This window comes from Dermacentor variabilis, chromosome 3 (assembly GCF_050947875.1).
Source record: "Dermacentor variabilis isolate Ectoservices chromosome 3, ASM5094787v1, whole genome shotgun sequence".
In the NCBI taxonomy this organism is placed as follows: Eukaryota; Metazoa; Arthropoda; class Arachnida; order Ixodida; family Ixodidae; genus Dermacentor; species Dermacentor variabilis.
In genome coordinates this window covers 35,594,356-35,616,661 of record NC_134570.1, presented here as the reverse complement: position 1 = coordinate 35,616,661, position 22,306 = coordinate 35,594,356, and the positions used below count along the sequence as shown (strand labels likewise).

General features: G+C 43.8%; 1 protein-coding gene across 2 annotated transcripts in view; it reads right to left on the bottom strand.

Moving 5' to 3' along the window:
* Positions 1 to 3,132: 3,132 nt before the first annotated feature.
* Usp5 (ubiquitin specific protease 5) overlaps positions 3,133 to 22,306 on the bottom strand; it is a 55,864-nt gene continuing 36,690 nt past the window's right edge. For both annotated transcript variants that reach the window (XM_075684769.1, XM_075684770.1), the window contains 8 exons: positions 21,883 to 21,940; positions 21,662 to 21,781; positions 17,047 to 17,135; positions 16,804 to 16,920; positions 14,479 to 14,622; positions 11,584 to 11,699; positions 8,029 to 8,152; positions 3,133 to 4,230 (listed from right to left, as the gene is read on the bottom strand). In XM_075684769.1, coding sequence (XP_075540884.1) covers positions 4,049 to 4,230; positions 8,029 to 8,152; positions 11,584 to 11,699; positions 14,479 to 14,622; positions 16,804 to 16,920; positions 17,047 to 17,135; positions 21,662 to 21,781; positions 21,883 to 21,940 — 950 coding nt within the window. In that variant the 3' untranslated portion in view covers positions 3,133 to 4,048. The remainder of the gene's footprint in view (positions 4,231 to 8,028; positions 8,153 to 11,583; positions 11,700 to 14,478; positions 14,623 to 16,803; positions 16,921 to 17,046; positions 17,136 to 21,661; positions 21,782 to 21,882; positions 21,941 to 22,306) is intronic.

Genomic DNA, 22,306 nt, shown 5'->3' with positions numbered 1-22,306 from the left:
AACTGATGGCTTAGTGCGCGTTGCGTTCTCGCGCGCCTAGTTCGCGTTGCAGTGAGAGGCTGCAAGAAGAGGAATTCGCTTGCCGCTGCTGCTGCTCTTCATCCTGCCAGCGTTCCGACAGCGAGCGTTCGCGGTCATCAAGCGAGATGTGCCCATATTTGCCTGCGCTTGTTAATTTAATTAGTAAGCTAATGTTTACAGCAGTTTTACAGCTTATAAAACTACTAGCCTTACTGCGTATAGCTGTCTAATGATTTGCTGTCGCAATCAACGCTTCGCCTTTCGGCCGAAACTGCGACTTTTTTCTAACACTCATATCAGTTTCCACTCGCCTTGTATATCGAAACAACCGCGCAAGGTATCGGATGTAATGACAGCGTTCGAGAACACGGGTGTGGTGCGACCCATAGTACCTTCGTCCATCTCCTCTTGGCTTGGCTTTCGACTTCGTGAGCCGTGTTCAGATCGGCGACAGGCGACGAGCTGAACACTGCTATGGCGATACCTCTGCGCCGGGCGGCGGGTTCTGCGACGTGGCCGCATTCGGCGGTGATGCGCCGTCGCAGTTTTTGGACGTAACAGGAAAAAGAAATGTAACATGTGGGAACTTAATACTGATGCTCCTAGGAAACCAAACGTCGCTGGTGTTTAAAACCAAAGTGGATGTTACTGACGAAGTTGTCAGTGAAAAAATAGTAAAAATTGACTAGCATAAACGCAGCCATAAGATGGTCCTGTGCGTGGCGACGAACCTAATTACTAAGTGGGCCTCACCGATTAGCTCTAAATGCCTCCATTACCAAATTCGACAACATAGCGTAATTTGATAATGTCCAGAATAGTACCCCTGGTGCGCAGCGGGCTCTCAGGGCTATGCATAGCGCTCCGGGCGGTGCGTCAGTAGTGAAGCGTGACCCAGTGGGAAACTGTAAACGAGTAACCAAATAATATCCACTCATTATTTCGCTATAAACAGCTTTCACGTGATGTCATTTTACACTGCGTTTATCGGAGCTACAATTTCCGCAAATGCGAATTTCGCGTTTCCGTTTCACACAAACCTCAGCCACCGATCGTGGCTGAGGTTTTCCAATTTGCGAGCGCCTAGCGGAAGCCGCGTCAAAACAAAGTAAAACAAGTTAAAAACTGTTTTCCTGAAACCTTTTTTTTTTTTTTTCGTGAGAGCTCGTTACTTTATCAAAGCAAAATTTAAGCAGGCAGGCCACAGTGACGTGTCCGACCATCTGCATTGCCATTGGTACCCCATACTTTCCGCGCGTGCCTTTTCGCAGGGAAGTTCAGCACGCCAAACATTGAAAAATCGCACGCACGAAGGGGTTGCACGACTATAGTGAACCAGAAAATATTTTAGCTCACTATACCCACGACTCATCTGCCACAGCTGCGCATCCGCAAGTGCGAAACCGCAAGCAAATTCGCACCATGCGAAACAGGCTACGGCCAAGGCCATTAGCCGGTCGCGTTCGCCAGCCATGCATAAAGAGCCATGTAACAGAGCTCAGCGATTCAAAGGCGAGCGCGGTGCTGGTAGCTAAGGCCGTATTGCGTGAATTCAGTTGAGCTTTCTGCTTGTACTTTCGCGCTTTCGCCGCTCCGTCCATTTCAAACTTGGTCATTTCCGCTGTTGCCCATGAATTCGAAAACGGCAATCAGTCAGCGTTATCTTGAGCTTGATCGATGCTCACGAATACTAATACGAATACATTAGCAATAAGCTTCGACTGATAGCTCGCGGCTTGCGCCTCAGCGGCGGGGGCGAAATTTCGCTACGTTCACATAGCAAGAGTTTTCTGTGCTTTGCATAATGAGTGCTTCGTACGAATGTGTACTGCGATAAAGCATTTTGCACAAATTGCGTACAGCGGTAAGTACACCGACTGCCTAATAACTAATCATTTACAGAAAAATGTAGCTCGAGCTAAAAACGATGTATCGCAAAGGAGCATACCGAGGGTTGCAATACTGCAGCACACAGGGTTAGACTATATCATTTTGAATTATTTGCGCATGTAGTGCACAGGCATGACGCACCGTGGCTAGCGGTCCAGTTTGGCCTGCATTCACCTGCATTTCTCCCTTTCTCCTTAATACGAGGTACCAGTAGCCCTAGAAATGGCTTCACCACAATAATGCTGTGCTTTCATGATGCACCCTTGACAAGCTGACAGAAAGGGGAAGTGGGAATGTGTTATTGAACCGAAATATGGTCAACACTGTAACAAAGGAGGCTTTAGCTCTGGGTCAACTCCAATTCACCATGTGAATACGTGTGAAACACAGAAATCCTCTCATCATGGAACCACTACACTGACTTTAATGAAACTTGTTGCATTTAAGCTGAATTTAACCAACTGTGGGAAGCATAATCTTGATTTAGAACCTCGTAGCTTTTCTTTTTCTTTATTCTTAAAATTTAAATTATGCAGATCCAATGCACATACAGGAACAGAAATGAAGCTTACATGATGCAATTAATAGCAGTTCATCCTCTGCACCGTATTTTACAGCATAGCAATGACGTGCGTGCCTCACAAGATGCAGTGACCCCCTCCACGCAGACTATGAGATGCCATGTGACCATGGATTGCTCTCTCTGGAATCAGCCCACTCTTTATTGAACTACCTCTGGCATTGGCCCTCTTGGTTCAATGAGGACCTCACCGAGCATATGCGCCCCACCAAGAGAAGGAGCGCATAGGATAGTACTGGCATTAGCCATATTGGCATATGTTTGGCGCATATTTGTTGCAGCGAGGATGCTTGGGTACCGTTTGTTGTTTCACTGCGCAATTTCGTACAGAGAGGAGCCAGCCACTGGCACACCTGTAGGGGCAGTACAGGTATGTAGGCAGATTAGTTGGTGTGCTGCATTATGTGAGCTATTCATTAAGACAGCAGAAGCAACACCAGCAGCAACCATAGCCAGGAAGGATTCACATTGTATGTACCTTATTTATGTGGCTGCCTGTGGTCAACAGGGGGCTATCGCTACTGCAGGCTGCAGGTCAATATGGCAAAAATGATTAATGTCCCATGTTAGCCTGTAGCATGCCTTGATTGGCCTTCCTTGGGTGTTAGGGCCTAGTAGCATGCAAATCATGCACATGCAGAGAAGTGTGCAAACTTTGGTTTATTCAAATGGCAGTCTACCTTACATGATCTCGGATGTTGCAGCAGATCTATAAAGTAATAGTGTGTGCCTCGTTGGTGACCATGGAAAAATGCAACACCATGAAAATCTGTGGTCAATGCTTGAATGTAAACAAACAATGAATATATGAAACCAACAATAAAAATGGCCACACACTAGTGTATGTACAAGTGTAGAAAAGTGTGGGCACATCATTTAATGTCACAAACAAGTGTTGTTCGAAGTGCAACAATTTCTTTTACTTAATTTACACCTGCTTGTTTCTCCATCAGAACTAGATTTTTAAAAGGCACAAGCAGCTCTTTAGCCACATACTGCACACAATACCATAAGCTTTTCGATGTCTAAACACTGTTACATTCTCTCTGTAAGTGTCTTCACACAAAGTTGCTGAAAAGTAGACTTCATAACCAAATGCTCATCACACAGTTAGCAAGAAAAAAAAGCACTCTGCACATGTCACTGCAACAAAACCAAAGTTTCTTCAACATCATTATTACAAAAGAAAATCATCCCTGATGGAACACAAAGCATCATGCAACAACCATTATTTCACTTGGATGGATGTCCTCAGACATCTATGACAATATTCAAGAAAGCTTTTTGTTTATTTTATGAGGCAAATCTACAACATTCAACCATGTAGAAAACATGGTCTCAAAACAACACGGAAAGAAAGAAATGCACAAAAGTAAAGCAGCGTGAAATCAAACCGTAATAAACACAAACACATTTTCGATTCACTGGTCAAGTCCATTGCTTCCAATGACACAGGCAGTGCGGCAGGCCTGCAACTCAAATAACATTGCTTGATGCTGCCACAGATGCTGCAGCAGTGCCCTCGACTCTGGCTCGCTTCGGTGAGGGTCCATCTAGTCATGAGTCAGGCACCCGCCGGTACAGGTACAAGTAGCCGAATTCCTTGGGCGGGTTCTCAGACAGGGCCACTTTGTTGTCATTGAAGATGACCCAACGGCCATCCTTGAAGATGTGGCAGACATAGTGGCCCACCATGGTAGACTCACCCATGTGGCTAATGAATGCCACCAGCTCATAATCTGCAAAGGGTTAACAAGATCCCTCACATAACCTGCAAAGGAAGTTACCAAGTGACACCCATGGCTCCTGGGCATACCGTATTTACATGATTGTGTGTCGACTCGAATGTAAGTCGACCCTCCCATATCGCGTGACAGGAAAAAAGAAAGAGCATACCCGAGGGCGCATCCCATAACGAAAATTTATTAGTAGCTGGCATGGTCACTGGACTACTCGTCTTCACTTGTGCCATCGTCCTCACTAGTGCTGCCATCATCATCGCTGCTACAGTCCCACAGCGCCGAAATTCCACATTTGGCAAACGACTGCACTACGACATCTTGTGGAACAGCAGCCCATGCCGAATGCACCCAACTACACACAGCCGTCAGGGAGGCTCTTTTGACACGTCCAGTTGGCGCAAGTTCACAGTCTTCTGCCGCCAGCCACTCATACTCATGGTGGAGCAGGTCCTTAAAAGGCGAAGATCTGGGCTTGTTTCGTGACCATGTCGCACTTCACTGGCAGGGACCGATCATGCATTTCAACAACGTACCCTGCACGCTTGGCCTACAGCTCCGGAAAGCGTCCAGACTTCGCTCCGTGGAAAATTCTTCGCTTGCCGTCACAAGTGAAAATTCTGCTTTGCTGAAGTCGACACTCTCACACCACCCGTACAGGAACATCGAACAATCTGAATTTTTGTGGAATAATAGAATATGGAATATGGCAGCGCACTTCGAAACCACGACTAAACGCAGAATAAATCTACATGAAGCGTATAGTAGACGCGCTTTGTAGCTATAGCGTACTAGAAATAGAGAAGTGGGTTGAGTGGCGGCACGGAGCATGCTTTCTTGTAAAGCCGAAAACATCGGTGGCACTACGATCGAACTATACATTCCCGTGCAGACGTTCACGATGATAGCAGGAAAGGTTCTCAAATTATGCAGTCCGATCAATGCGATAACATGATTACCATTTCTGGGTTACCATATATAACCGCAGATCTAGAGAGTTCCAAACAACACTGAACTGGAATAACGTAACACTGCTGTAATCTGTTTTTATTGTGATAGAGATTATATGGACACTCCAGATGCATTTCCGCCATCATTTTCGCCACAACCGTGAAGCTGCGTATAAAGTCCAGTGGTGATAACATGGTCGCCGTTTGCCATATGCTGTATACACGAATGAAAACATGCAAGGCTGACCCGACGATGGCAGCTCAATCTCTCACGCAAGGGAGGATAGTGGGGAGGAAGCACGTCGTCTCTCCTGGCACGCAAGGCACAAGAGCGAGGGAGAAGGAGGGGTTCTACTGCGGCTGCTGCTGTGTATGGCGCGGCCTATCTTGAAAGCGATCTGCGATGGGGGACTGAGTGTAAGTGCTGATAGCTTCATGTTTGCTGTGTTTTCGCTGCTTAGTTCACGTTGAAGCAGGGCAGCATGAAGGTAAACATATACGCTGTTACTGCCGCACTTTCTGACAGCAGCGTTTTAAGAGCGAGTTTCCGCGGTCAGTGAGTGAGATGCGTTCATGTTTGCTTGTGCGTGTGTGACATCAGATTTCTTAATTTAGTTATTAAGGTCATGTTTACAACCTTACATTGCCAATAATACTACTATCCTTACTTAGTATAGCTGTCCACTAATTTGTTATCTCAATCGATGCTTCGTCTTTCAGGCGAAACTGTGGGTTTTATTCCAAATCTGCCGTTAGCTCTTTGTTATAGGATAAAATGACTCGGGCTTCGCCCATATGGGCATAAAAAGAGATTGGAATACCGTATTTAGTCGAATCTAGGCCTGCCCCAATTCTAAGCCGACCCCCGAATGTCTGAAGCTAGAAAAAATTAAAAAACTTACGTCCTATGTAGGCTGAACAAGAAAGTGAGAGCATTCACAAAATGAAAACAGCATTTATTTAATATGAACATGCTGAGCTCACTCTACGTCATCATCACTACAAGCCTCGTATGCTTGCGGATGCGTGCAAGCTGGCGTCCGCGCACCCACGCATGTTCAGACTGTGCGGCAAGGCTCGTACGCGTCGAAATGGGGCACGATCTCAGTCAACAAATCCTCGCTGTTATCGCGCACTTGTCTTCCTTATTGCTGTCGTGTCCTTGTTGCGGCAAAAGCAAAAAGCATCTCCCATTGCCCCCTCCAATGACGGACATTTTTCTTATCGATGCTGAAGTCCCGCCCGGCTTGGAACGTTTGGCGATGCCTGTGCGACTAGCACAACTTTTCGTTTGAAAGCAACACTATAGTGGTTACGATAACATCCTGCCGCATGTCAATACGATACAGGTCAAAATGACGTCGCTCGTGTACTTCAGTTGGCTACTGGCGTGGCTAGTAGCAGCTGCGACACTGCCTTTTCTAGACAGCACCAACTATGCACCATACTTATCATATTAAATTACAAACTGGTGCATTTTTTTAATATCTTAGACTAAGTCGACCCTAGAGTTTGGTATAAGATTATTTGAAAAAGAACTATCGGCCTAGATTCGAATAAATGCGGTAGTTTTACGTTAAACCGACCCTAGGTACAGAGACACCCGCCCGCTCAAGTTTCTGCAGAGTGCACCTCCGTTACATCTACTTTGCACGCAGCGGCCTCAGCCTACTTTTCGTTCTTTTGTGACTCAGCTAGGGATCGTCGCACTGCTCGGCCCACCCAACCGTACGCTAGCACACTAGATATGCTGCTCCAACAGCAGCGACAACGGCCGAGAGTTGCCACACGTGCACTGTTTGCTGGCCGGAAGCGCAGAAAAGTCCAGTGTTGTAAGCGTGAAAATTACAAGAAACTGTGCGGGAGATGCCATCACGTGGTATTGCATAATGTGAGCGGCTGCACTCTTTCTCAGAGAATGAATGTGCTCATTGTTCACGGCCACTGCCAGAGCACACATGCCGAAGATGTTCTGGCGCAGTGTTGCGCAATTTTGGTCAATTTTCTGTGTTTGGCGCAGTTTGACGCAAGGATTTGCCTTTGTATCAAAATGGCGCAAATGGCACAGGAGTCCCACCCCTGCATGCTTGTTAATTTAGTTGGTAAGTAAACATTTAAAAGTTCATATGGCCGATAAAACTACTCTCCTTACTTTTCGTATAACTGTCTACTATTTTGCTATCGCAATTGATGCTTTGCCTTTCGGGCAAAACTGCAAATTTTTTTATTTATCGCAACTTTAGTGTGCTGGGAGTAAATCTGTGTTCCAAATGAAAGAAAGTAGTGTTTCTGTATGAAAGAATGATGTGCAAGGTACTGTAAAGGACTTCCTTTTTTTCATTTTAGGTCACGGCAAACAAGTGCGCATTGCAATTGAGGGCAGTACTTTTATTTTTATTTTTTTGTCAAGGAAAACAGGTGCATGTTACACTCTAGAGCACATCAGAATCAAGTAAATACCGTACTTGTGCACTCAACCAAAGTAGTGTTTTTAAAGGCTGCAAGCTAAAGTCAGGCCGACATTTGACTTTGGGGAAGGGGGGGGGGGGGGCTGCACCCTGCATGCTTTCTGACCCTGCCCGTTTTTTGTCTTCTTGATCTATATCAAGAAGACAAAAAATTTTAATCTAAAAGCTATCACATCCCCTCTCTATACCTACACTCATGATGACACTAAGTCTGCCATTAGTGCAGAATTGGCAAGCTCAAAGACTCTCCAGCTGTCACTTTTGCAGTGGACCACGCACATGTAGGAGCTGGAACTGCAGCGAAGTTCACAGCACAGATCACATTTTGTTCAGAATCCAAAAACTACATCAGAATTGTTAGTAACACCACAAGCACTTACTTCCAGGGCCATCTTTGATGTGAGGGCCAGCACTTTCTGTGTCCATGGCAACATCTTGACTTTCTGCCTGAAGTTCATCAGCTCTGCTGAAGATCCAGTCAATGGCCCTTTCGAGATTGTTATCCTAAGGAACACAAAAGTCAAGTTACGCGTGTTCTATGAACAGAAAAATATACGCTGTCAATCTTGAGCATAATTTATTTCCCGATGCTCAGTGCACTTCAAATGCCTCTCATGGAACCTAAATACCTTATATTTTCATGTAAGAGCCGAACCTTTAAAGGACAACTGCAATAAAATTTCGCTTTCACTAAATTTGATAGAAATGGGTAGTATACATTAATGACCCAATCTTGGCAAAGTCACAGGGCTGGTTATTGTAGTTTTCGTGTTAGGAGCCTTTAACTCTTTTGTTACCGCTAGAAATGTGCTCATTTTAGGTGCTTTTATGTTTTAACATATTTCAAAACGTAGTAGTCCATCAGTCTGAAATCAACTGCATGTTTTCGTGTGAGTGAAAAACCCCACACGATGGGAAGGAGTGCTCATAAGAATTTGTGCAAATGCTGTCAAAACGTTCTTGGATAAAAGAAACCCATGGTGGGAAAAATAAAGTTGCACTTGATATTAGTCGAACACAATTATCAAAATAACATGCACTCATGAGCATCTACTGTTGTTTGGGGCATCGTTAAAACAGTCTAGACATCAGACTGTAACATTAGACAACCCGAGGGAAGATTGTGTCTTCACTGCTGCGGTCATTTAAAAATTTTGTTGTCCAGTCGACCAAAGTGCAAATTGCGCATCGTTTTATTGAGGAAGTGCTAGGAGCACTGGAGGCTAGCTTTGATGACATTTCCAGTCAGTTTTACTTTTCCAGACTCCCCAATTTGCCAAAATTTGTCAAATCTGACAAACAGATAAAAGTTCAGTCATCGTTTCACATGGTGCATGATGTTGCTTGTAGAAGAATCCCAATGGAAATGTTTAACAGTGTGTAGAAAAACTGCCAATCAATTGATCGATTTTTATAGGTGTGGTAATGAGATTTAAACAGCACGTAAGCAAACGATGTGTGCACCTGGTGATTGTCGGTAATGGCATAAGACCCAGCACACTGCCTCCATGATTTTTCAGCACACCACGAGCAGCCACTCAGGCTGGCTTGTGTTGCCATGTGCCTGTAGCTACATCACCCACAGAGACCAATCAGAGCATGCAGTTGTCTGAGGATCTCCACGGCAAGCAGGCAAATCCTGGCACCTCACAGCAGCTACAGTATCTACACTAGGCCGCTACGCACAACTGCTGCAGTACATGCTCACACACATGTGCAACAGTCTGGCTGTGCTGTGTGACACAGACCAGCTTGGTCCTGGACCAGCTTCACTGACGAATATGTTAGACAAATCCCAATTGCATATTTTTGAAGCACTATCAATAGCAGGCGTACGTGCGGTCTGCGCTGCTCTGGGCTTATCTCTGAAGTCACTTTGAGGAGCCATGCATTCTGGGTCACGTGTCACTTCCAGTGAGCAGTAATGGCGGTTTTCTTCAGTTTTCATATCAAAAACAGCTATATTTGTGAGCTTTTCGTAACAAGTCCACTCACATTTCCAACATCAAATTTTACGCAGAGGCTCCTTCCTCTGTGCCTACACTACCTTAAACTAAGCTTCTTATGCAGTTCAAAATTTCGTTGCTGTTGGTCTTGAAATTTGGGTCTAAACATCTCAGAAAAGGAATGCGTGTATAGGCCACACCAACTTCATCAGACGAGCGCAGCTCGTCAACCACAATCACAAAGCAGCATCTTTGTCCAGTATCGGCACGGTACACAGATGGATATGAGTTTTCTCTTTTATTGTAATCACAGTTTATAATTTTTGGTGGGAAGCTCATTAACTTAAACGTTGGCGTTGTCATAAGATTATGTTTCCCAGAGGCTCGAGGTTCGTGCCATTGCACTTTCGACTACAATCTTTCGTAGACTACTGCACAAGGCTTTTCATGCATATACTGCCGTTCTTGTGCTGCCTGAAAAGTATGCACGTGTTCGGCTGAAACATTCCATTCACATTTCATGCAAGAACCTGAGGAACGTTGAATGAAAACTTCAAGGCAGAATCTGTTTGGAAATTGTCGATGCAGCTGTCGGTATACAGCTAGTTACATGACAGATTGCAGGCAAAATATTTTTTATACTGCTGCACATGTCTCGGCCTTTAACAGCTCATGCACAGTTGGCTCCCCGTAGTAGCACGTTGTGTGTCATGGTATATATGCTATGTTTAAAATGCAGAAGCAGCAGAACTGATCGATTTTTGGAAATAGATTGTTTCTTTAGTAGGAAGCCTGCATGCAAGTGCTGTTCTAGAATGGTGGCAACACCAAAATTTTAACCGCTGTTCGACACCAAATTTAGCAAGCAGCCACTTTAATTCTCGACCTAGCTATGAGTTGGGGCCCGTTCATGTCTTTCTTTTTGTTACACCTCGACATGTAGCCTTGTCGGCATGCAATTTAAAGTTCTTTAATTTAGTTTTATCTAAAGGTGCGATACACACACACACACACACACATACACCATATTTTCCAGTGTATAAGTAGCATTCTTTTTTCACACTTTCCGCTAGTGCATCTTGTACAACGGTGCAACTTATTATTATATTATTTTGCCTTTTTCTTCCATTTTAGCAGGTCACATTTCCTGACAATTGTATGTCACACATAACAGATAATGTAACAAATTAAAGAGCATGGCGGCGCACACTTAGCATCGCCATTGCTCTTCACTTGCAGTTAACATAAATGGTGTTTTTCAATATGTGCGTTAATAAAGACTGTGCTTACTAGCCTGCCGAGCTAATAAGGTTAATGCGTTGTGTACTTTGGCTAACACCAGTTTATTGAAAAAGTTTGATTACTTTCCCATTGCCAATGGTAGTGGGCAACGTGGCCTGTCTAGCTGGTCTGTCGCCATTTGGTCTCCCACATCATATTTAGACTAGTTTATTGTATGTTTCATCCTCCAAATTAGCACAGAGCGGCAGGTAAGCCTAAGGCTGCCACTACCCTAAAACAAGATTTGCATGCAAGCTTCCTATTCTGTAGTGCCTGGCTGACTTGTTGCATTGTCATTGTTGCATACTGTATGGTTACTCTTGCAACAAAATCATGCGGTGTCACCAAAATGTTTTGAAAGTTCCACTAATTTAGTTGCAGCGAAGTTTGACTACAGCTGCATGACACACTTGGTGTTTCAGAGGCCTCCAAACATGGTGTCAATACACCGAACAAAGAGAAAATACGGACAATAACATAACGAATTTTCAATGTTACTGCAGCCCACCAACAAAGTGATCCACAATCCGTACCAAACAGAAACTATTACTCCCCCATGGACTACATTTGTAGCATAGTTAATGCCCACATGATGAATATCCTAGCGTGTAAGCAGCACTGCTGACGCCTTTCACAAGGCAAGGAGGAAAAATTGCAGCAACAGCCCGCTAAAGTAACGTCTGTTACAGAAGCAATGACCCTTCTCACCGTAGCCTTGAGAGCTTTCAGTGCCTGATCTTTCGAGAAACCCATCGACACAATTGTGGCCAGTGCTTCTGCATTTGCCTGAAATGCACCAGGTTGCACAAAAGGATCGCCGAAGTCTTCAGGTGGCACATAAATGGCAAAAAAGATTTTAAAAAAGAAACATCAGATCACTAAACACAGACAACGCAAATAATGGTTCATGTGAAACGTGACAAGGATAAAGACTCATACTTTCGAGAATAGTTAGACATGAAATATTGCAAGAACCGCTATAGACAGTCCGTTAGTATTGTTACAGCACTCTAAACAATTAACAGAAAGGTTTATCTAAGCTTAACAGTAAGGTTTATATCAGGATGATTGTAATCGCAGCATAAGTACATGCAGGGACAAAATTTTGCACCATCTGCGAGCACGTGCCTGGTGTTGCATATATTAGCAGTTAAACAGGATGAGAATATGCACATGCGTAATGCCATGTCTCAATGCTAGGCACTTGCTTTCTCACAGGACACGAGCGCACGTGCCTGTAGATCTTGCAAAATTTTGCGACCACTTGTAGATGAGGAAGAAGAAATAACAGCCGAGAAAAAGCATTATGACATCTTATTAATGGCACACACATTCTTAGTGCTCTGTCTCAACTATTCTTTCTTCCTTCCCTATGTACTTGCGCTAAGAACATCTTAGTAATACCATACCAAAAGCCTAAATTGTCAGGACTGTGAACTTCTTGTCTCAAGGCTTTTAATTAAAGATACACTAACGAGAAACACTCTGTCATATTATGCAAAGGGGAGCACACAAGCACTAGGAAAGAAGAAGAGAACATGAACAGGAAAGCCACTCACATGCGACTAAAAGTTTACTGAAAAAAGCATTGCCCCATACCAACCCCTTTTCTCAACGTTTGTTTTTGTCTTGCTTTCACAGTCGTGTCGACCATGCTGCCACTGGTATCAAGTTAAGATAGGACGATGTGGACACAGCATTCATCTAGCCACAGTTCTAACACCCAACTTTTTATTTTACATTTTATTTTCTTATAAGTGAATATACCGTATTTACTCGAATCGAATGCACACTTTTTTCCGATAAAATGTGTAAAAAAATTGCACGCGCGTTAGAATCGAGTACAGCCCTAAATCTGCATCACCATATCACCATCGACATTTCAAAATGGCCGCCTCCTACGCGCTTCTAGCCTAGCTGCTGTAGCTTTCTCCATATGCTGTAGTATGTGTGCTTAGGCAATGCTTCCTTTGGCTCAGGTTAGTGCACCATCCATCTTTCCGTTTTCTGCGTTTGCTCTATCAGCGTGGAAGTGCCGACTGCAATGACATGCAGAGTTCATCACGATGCCGCAATTAAAAGGAAAGCGATCACGTGTGCAGAGACGGACGGAAATCAAGCCGCATCATGGGCATTCGGAGTTCCCAAAACTTGCGTGCAGGACCGGCGCAAACAGGAGAGGCATTCTACACCCGCTGCCGCTATATACGGCGCGGCCCCTATTTTAAAGGCGATCTGCGGCTCCGCCGCAGATCACTTTTAAGATAGGGCTGTGCTCTCATCACTTAGTTCGCATCGAAGCGAGAGGCTGCACAAAGGTCAATTCCCTCGCTCCTGCTACTGCATTTCCTCACTCCAGCGTTTAAAGAGTTTCCGCGGTCATTGAGTGAGACGTATTCATGCTTGTGTGTGCATGACACCAAGCTTGTCAATTTAGTTAGTAAGCGAATATTTAAAAGTTTATATGGCCGATAAAACTACTATCCTTTCCTTTCGTATAGCTGTCTACTAATTTGCTACCGTAATCGATGCTTCGCCATTCGCGCGAAACTGCAACTTTTCTTTTTATTTATTGCAACTTTAGTGCACTGGATTTAAATCTTTGTTTCTTCCAAATGAGAGAAAGTTGTATTTCTGTATGAAAGAATGAGGTGTGCACTACTGTAAAGGACTTTTCTTTCTTTAGGTCACAGCAAACGGATGTGCGTTACAATTGAGGGTGTTTTTTCTCCCTTTTTTTTTTGGTCACGAAAAACGGGTGCACGTTACAATCAAGGGCGCGTTAGAATCAAGTTTTACAGCCCGCTGTCAGCCTGTGCACATGGATGCTCAGGGTGGAATATCTTTTGCACCAAGAGCACTAATGTTCTCCATGTTCTCTGCTTCTTTCCTACCACTCTTGTGCACCCCTTTGCACAAGATATGGCACCAAATTGCCCACCAATTTATTATTCCAAAAGCAGTAAACCTGTTTATACTGTAAAGTACTCCATGAAACACTCTATTTTCATGAATTTCACAGTAATGGGCCGATTTTAGGTGATAAAAGGAAAATAAATGTTCACTTTTTATATCTTGCACTGAAACCCCAGCGCCAATATGCGAGTGTGACATCACGGATTGTGGTTTTCACAAGTAAAACATAAGAATTTATTTTTTTTTTTTTTTTTATTTACCACCATGGATTACACAGTATATTCTCATACATGGGCCACTGTGAAGTAAAAGTTCTGAGAACATTCCGGAGTTCATTCTCTGGTGTCTTTACAAAGTAGACCAGCATTTACTGATAAAATAGTTAGCTATACCCAAATAGGTGCCATCAAAATTCATAGCATCACAGTAAGCAGACGCAAAAACTTCACAGCTGTATCGCCATCTGTCATTCTTTTTTCTTTTTTTAACCTTTTCTGCCTTACCAAGCCCCTCTCAGGGTAAGAGTGGCTATTTCTATACTTTAGTAGCACTAACTTCCCAATGCAAATAAATTTTAACTTTAGTGGCCTTTTTAAAGTCCAATAAATCTAACTAGCAAGATTAAGCAAATTTCTCAGTAAACAATTGAAACAAGTTAACGGGAAAGCAAAAGCCGGCACCCTTTACCAGGATCGTCCAAGTGTTCCATGGCCCAATCTGTGGCGGCTTCAATGCCAGAGTTCTGCGTGAAGAACACAGCCTTCTTGCATGCCTCCAAAGGAAAGCCCATGTCAGCAAGTGCAGCTACCAAGGCCTCGTCCAGTTCCAAAGCTGCGGATATGAACATAGTACAGCTGACTTGCATTAATTAAACGCTGACAGGATCAACAAAAATGGCTGAATTATTCGACAGGCTAATTAGGAGGCAGGAGAAAAGTGCCCAAGTGACACAGGTATAATGTGTACCCGATCATAAGGCACACAAAATGTACAAAATGTAATATACCTCCCAATACTGACAATCAGAAATGATAAGAAATGTGTTTGAGTTTATTTCCTCAGAATGAAAATTTGAATGAAAATCACAACGAAAAAAGTAGACGTCGCAAGAAGAAAAAAATGCCAGCAATCACATTTAGACATTTCAGATATGAAAGTGTCCAACTCAAGAGATGAGATAGAATTCGTGGAACTGTCAATACTGATCAACAAGGCGAAAATAAGTGATATTCGAAACTATAACATCAGAAAGACTGAAGAAGCTGTAAAAAATGGACGCAGCCTGAAATCGGTGAGAAAGAAACTTGGCATAGGACAAACCAAGATGCATGCACTGAAAGATAAGCAGGCTAATATCATCAGCAATCTCGAAGATATAGTAAAAAAAGCAGAAGAATTCTATACTGACCTGCACAATACTCAGAGGAGTCAGGATACCTCCATTAGAAACAGTAATGAACAGGATACAGAAACTCCTCCTATAACTAGCGATGAGGTCAGAAGGGCCTTTCAAGACATGAAACGAGGAAGATCGGCAGGAGAATACGGAAGAACAGTCGATTTAATCAAAGATGGAGGAGGCATAATGCTTGGAAAACTGGCAGCTCTTTATACGAAGTGCCTATCGGCTTCAAGGGTCCCAGAAAACTGGAAAAATGCAAACATTACACTAAACCACAAAAAGGGAGATCTTAAAGAATTGAAAAATTATAGGCCCATTAGCTTACTCCCAGTATTATATAAAATATTTACCAATATAATCTCCGTTAGTATAAGGGCAACACTGGACTTTAGACAACCAAAGGAACAGGCTGGCTTCAGGAAGGGATACTCTACAATGTATCACATCCATGTCATTAATCAGGTTATCGAGAAATCCACAGAGTACAATAAGCCTCTCTATATGACTAGAAGGAGTAGTAGAAGTAGAAGCATAGAAGGAGTACACAAGTTATTTGACTGGGAAGGGTTAGGAGTGAGGATCAACAGTGAATATCTCAGCAACCTTTGGTTTGCAGGTGTCATTGTCTTGTTCGGTAACACTGGGGACAAATTAAAAGAAATGAATTGAGGACCTAAACTGAGAAAGTGTAAGAGTGGGGTTAAAATTAATATGTCTGCAGAAGATAAAGATAATGTTCAATTGTCTCGCAAGAGAACAAGAATTCAGGATCGCCAATCAGCCTGTAGAGTCTGTACAGCAGTATGTTTATCTAGGTTACTCAGAAGGGACCCCGATCATGAGATGGAAATTTACAGGGTAAAAATGGGTTGGAGTGCATACAGCAGGCACTACGAAATCCTGATTGGGAGCTTACCCCTACAGTTGAGAACAAAACTGTACCATCACTGCATTCTATCAGTGCTAACATATGGGGCAGGAACGTGGAGGTTAACAGAAGCTCGAGAACAAGTTAAGGACTGCGCAAAGAGCGATGGAACGAGAAATGTTAGGCATAACATTATGAGACAGGAAAAGAGTGGTGTGGATCAGAGAGCAAACAGGAATAGCTGATATTTTAGTTGACATTAAAAAAAATTGAGATGGACAGGCCATGTAACGGATAATGTAGATAACCAGTGGACCATCAGAGTTACAGAATGGGTGCCAAGGGAAGGGAAGCGCACTTGAGGGTCACAGGAAATTAGGTGCGGTGATGAAATTAGGAAATATGCAGGCACAAGTTGGAATCAGCTAGCGCAAGACGGGAGTAATTGGAGATTGCAGGGAGAGGCCACCTTCATCCCGCAGTGGACATGAAACCAGGCCGACGACGACAATGATGGCTTTAGCTATGCCCTCACAAACATGCAAGCTGTAGGTTGCCAGACAACGAATCAAGTTCTGCTAAAGATCCCTATGAATGGTGACTTTAGCGTACCCTTTTCAGAAAATATGTCAACCTATATTCCGGTTTACATAGTAACTTAGCTTTCGAATCTGATTTCCAGTTTCAGATATTGCTAAGAAACTTTCAAACATATGTTTGAAAGATAAAAAACCACACTCACTCTGCGTGGAGCCTTCATTTGTCTGCTTAGGCTCAGGCAACAACTCTTCTCCGGGCTGAACACCATTTCCCCGCAAGAAAGACAGGTCTAGCTGATGAGGCATTAGCATCTCAACATCTGAAGTGAACGAAAGAGGCAAAAGGAAATTTTTCTTTTATTTCATTTATTGAAAAAACATTTAATGCACAAAAGACTTTTTTTTAGTTTGTCATAGACATTGAAGGCACTTTTGTAATCTCATACCTAACTTCTTTGGAATCCAATTTTGACCAAGGGCAAACTTCTTCAGCTGTATCATAAGGTAATCGGGGAATGTGCGCAGTCTGGTGGTCCTGTCAAGAAGACAATGAAATGGCATTTTACCTCAAAGGAAAAAAAAGCCTTGGAGGTTGAGAGACAAAAAAATTATACAGATCCCACGCACTGTGGGAACCAATGTAAGCGAAGCTTTCTGTGTTGTTTTTGCTGACTGATATTTGGCAGTAATGTTGACGGCATACGACAGTCATAAGGTGACGTTAAATATTACTTTGCGTGCACCACTAGTGTTTGTCTACGTAGTACGCAGAACACACAGCGAGACTATTTTTCGAAATGTTGTTGCGCGCCACTGTTCGTACCGTGCGCAGAGGCTAGCACTGTCATAGTCTCACATTGCACACAGCATCGTGGCTGAAGTGTTGATTAGCCAGACGGCTGCTTGCGTACTTTCGTATTGACGCTGTGGTGCTTTAACGCGGTTTTGAGACGGCAAGCGTGGCATCATTTGTCCGCATGGACATGTTCGATCTGGTTTATCTTAAAGCGCAGCTCTTCGGCGCCCGTTCCTGTGTTCCCATGTATGCGAACTACCACAAGCAAAAAGTGGCAAGGCTGTTATTCACCAATTTCACCATGGTGTTGGCTTTACCCATTCTCTCTCTACCTCCTCTCTACCATCCTATCTCCTCTCTGGGTGGCTGTTGCATGTTGAGTACTGCAGTAAGTGCTGCAGCTTCTGCAATGCTTTTGCAAGGGGCTCATATTTAATAATATTCCTTCAGAAAGCATTGTGTTGACCGACCAGAGAGAGAGTTCGAGAGGGCATTGTGGCAACAGCCAGGGAGCTCCAGAGGGCATTGCAGCAATGCCCAGGGCTTTCTCATTGGAAAGGTTCCATAGACTAGGGTGCCTCAATGTCTTCCTCACTTGCCGCACGGAGCAGCGGGCAAGGAGGACATTGAGGCACCCTGTCATAGACACCTCTACCGCACCCCTGCAATGTACATTTATACACATTCTCAACCAGCCCTCAACACAGCCTGCAAGACAGCAACAGCAGCAGCAGCTGTGGAAATGTCAACGGAAGAGGCAAAACTTCACTATAAGTGTTTAGGCTAGCAGAGGCAATCACTTGATGCAGAAAAAGAAGGGTGACATTACAGCTTCCACAACTACTAAGGGCAGGAGAACAGCAGCACATAGTAAACTTTTATAACCATGGGACACACAAAAGTAAAACATACCATGTCGTTAACCAGATGTACTGAGCAAAAAAGAAAATTAAGATTGATTCACTTTCTTTAACCTGCATCTATTTTCATCTGTCCGGATTTGATTGTTGTATTCATATAGGAGGTTGTGGCCAAGTACTGCACCAGGGTGGCCAATCCTGCTCTGGTGAGAGAGTGCGTTACCGGTTCTGGTCACCGGGATCAGGCCGCACTCCAGGCCTGTTTGTGCAATTTTCTCAACACACGGTTTTTTTTTTTTTTGTATTTCCCGGAGGAGAATTGCGCGGCACCGGGATTTGAATCACGGTCCTCTTGCACTGGAGACGGATACTCTACCGTCCCCGCAGGAGTTAAATTAAAAATTGAATTATGGTGTTTTGCGTGAAAAAAAACCACTTTCTGATTATGCACGCCGTAGTGGAGGACTCCGAAAATTTCGACCACCTGGGGGGCCGGACAGGCCGCCATTGGAATCTGAACCTGGCAACGTTTAACGTTAGAACGCTATCTAGTGAGGCGAGTCTAGCAGTGTTATTGGAGGAATTAGAGGGTAGTAAATGGGATATAATAGGGCTCAGTGAGGTTAGGAGGACAAAAGAAGCATATACAGTGCTAAAAAGCGGGCATGTACTGTGTTACCGGGGCTTAGCGGAGAGACGAGAACTAGGAGTCGGATTCCTGATTAATAAGGAAATAGCTGGTAACATACAGGAATTCTATAGCATTAACGAGAGGGTGGCAGGTCTTGTTGTGAAACTTAATAAGAGGTACAAATTGAAGGTGGTACAAGTCTATGCCCCTATATGCAGTCATGATGACCAGGAAGTCGAAAGCTTTTATGAAGACGTGGAATCGGCGATGGGTAAAGTCAAAACAAAATACACTATACTGATGGGCGACTTCAATGCCAGGGTAGGCAAGAAGCAGGCTGGAGACAAGTCAGTGGGGGAATATGGCATAGGCTCTAGGAATAGCAGAGGAGAATTATTAGTAGAGTTTGCAGAACAGAATAATATGCGGATAATGAACACCTTTTTCCGCAAGCGGGTTAGTCGAAAGTGGACGTGGAGGAGCCCGAATGGTGAGACTAGAAATGAAATCGACTTCATACTCTGCGCGAACCCTGGCATCATACAAGATGTAGACGTACTCGGCAAGGTATGCTGCAGTGACCATAGGATGGTAAGAACTCGAATTAGCCTAGACTTGAGGAGGGAACGGAAGAAACTGGTACACAAGAAGCCAATCAATGAGTTAGCGGTAAGAGGGAAACTAGAGGAATTCCGGATCAAGCTACAGAACAGGTATTCGGCTTTAACTCAGGAAGAGGACCTTAGTGTTGAAGCAATGAACGACTATCTCATGGGAACCATTAAGGAGTGCGCAATAGAAGTCGGTGGTAACTCCGTTAGACAGGAAACCAGTAAGCTATCGCAGGAGACGAAAGATCTGATCAAGAAACGCCAATGTATGAAAGCCTCTAACCCTACAGCAAGAATAGAACTGGCAGAACTTTCTAAGTTAATCAACAAGCGTAAGACAGCGGACATCAGGAACTATAATATGGATAGAATTGAACAGGCTCTCAGGAATGGAGGAAGCCTAAAAACAGTGAAGAAGAAACTAGGAATAGGCAAGAATCAGATGTGTGCATTAAGAGACAAAGCCGGCAATATCGTTACTAATATGGATGAGATAGTTCAAGTGGCTGAGGAGTTCTATAGAGATTTATACAGTACCAGTGGCACCCACGACGATAGTGGAAGAGAGAATAGCCTAGAGGAATTCGAAATCCCACAGGTAACGCCAGAAGAAGTAAAGAAAGCCTTAGGAGCTATGCAAAGGGGGAAGGCAGCCGGGGAGGATCAGGTAACAGCAGATTTGTTGAAGGATGGTGGTCAGATTGTTCTAGAGAAACTGGCCACCCTGTATACGCAATGCCTCATAACCTCGAGCGTACCGGAATCTTGGAAGAACGCTAACATAATCCTAATCCATAAGAAAGGGGACGCCAAAGACTTGAAAAATTATAGACCGATCAGCTTACTGTCCGTTGCCTACAAAGTATTTACTAAGGTAATCGCAAATAGAATCAGGAACACCTTAGACTTCTGTCAACCAAAGGACCAGGCAGGATTCCGTAAAGGCTACTCAACAATAGACCATATTCACACTATCAATCAAGTGATAGAGAAATGTGCAGAATATAACCAACCGTTATATAAAGCTTTCATTGATTACGAGAAAGCGTTTGATTCAGTCGAAACCTCAGCAGTCATGGAGGCATTACGGAATCAGGGTGTAGATGAGCCATATGTAAAGATACTGGAAGATATCTATAGCGGCTCCACAGCCACCGTAGTCCTCCACAAAGAAAGCAACAAAATCCCTATAAAGAAAGGCGTCAGACAGGGAGATACGATATCTCCAATGCTATTCACAGCATGTTTACAGGAGGTATTCAGAGGCCTGGAGTGGGAAGAATTGGGGATAAAAGTTGATGGAGAATACCTTAGCAACTTGCGATTCGCTGATGATATTGCCTTGCTTAGTAACTCAGGAGACCAATTGCAATGCATGCTCACTGACCTGGAGAGGCAAAGCAGAAGGGTGGGTCTGAAAATTAATCTGCAGAAAACTAAAGTAATGTTTAACAGGCTCGGAAGAGAACAGCAGTTTACGATAGGTAGCGAAGCACTGGAAGGGGTAAGGGACTACATCTACTTAGGGCAGGTAGTGACCACGGATCCGGATCATGAGACTGAAATAACCAGAAGAATAAGAATGGGCTGGGGTGCGTTTGGCAGGCATTCTCAAATCATGAACAGCAGGTTGCCACTATCCCTCAAAAGGAAAGTGTATAACAGCTGTGTGTTACCAGTACTCACATATGGGGCAGAAACCTGGAGACTTACGAAAAGGGTTCTGCTGAAATTGAGGACGACGCAACGAGCTATGGAAAGAAGAATGATGGGTGTGACGTTAAGGGATAAGAAAAGAGCAGATTGGGTGAGGCAACAAACGCGGGTAAACGACATCTTAGTTGAAATCAAGAAAAAGAAATGGGCATGGGCCGGACATGTAATGAGGAGGGAAGATAACCGATGGTCACTAAGGGTTACGGACTGGATTCCAAGGGAAGGGATGCGTAGCAGGGGGCGGCAGAAAGTTAGGTGGGCGGATGACATTAAGACGTTTGCAGGGACAACATGGCCACAATTAGTACATGACCGGGGTAGTTGGAGAAGTATGGGAGAGGCCTTTGCCCTGCAGTGGGCGTAACTAGGCTGATGATGATGATGGTGATTTTCATCTTTATCATAGAAGATTCAGAGTGCTACCCAGCAGATGAAAAGGGCACTCACTTTTCGGCAGTCACTTTCTTGTTGACAGCTGTGCTGAAGAAATCACTGATCAAGTCAGCACTAGCAAAAGCATCCAGGCAAGCAGAGAGCGGAATCTTTGACCTAACAGGTTCAGTATCTCTGCATGGAAAAACGGTAATAAAAAATGAAGTGAAATATATTTGCATGTTTAACTGCAATGTTTGTAAACTATAAGAGAAATAGCACCAAAAGTTACTCACTTTTTCGCACCATTTTTTAGGCGCTCTTCCTTCTCACTTTCGTAGGCATCCACTTCCTCTGCATGTTTAATCACACAAGAAAAAATAAACAAAACAATCAATGTCGCAAGAAACTAACATTAAAGGGGCTATGGAACCCAACCAAACACAAAGCCACGTTATTGGTCACAGACACTTCAATATACAAGAAAAATTAGAGTTAACCTCAACTAAATTTTCATGGCTCTGAATTCTACATTTCACGCTCCCATGACACAGTACAGTGGCACTCAATAGCAGCAGAGCATTGGTATTAGCAGTTGCCAAGCCTGCTTAGCTTGTTGATGGCATCTCGGAGATCATGGCATCACTTCTATGGTTACAACAGCTTCCATGAGGAGGAAATTGGTAGCTTTAAAGGTAATGTCATAAATTTTTTTCGTAG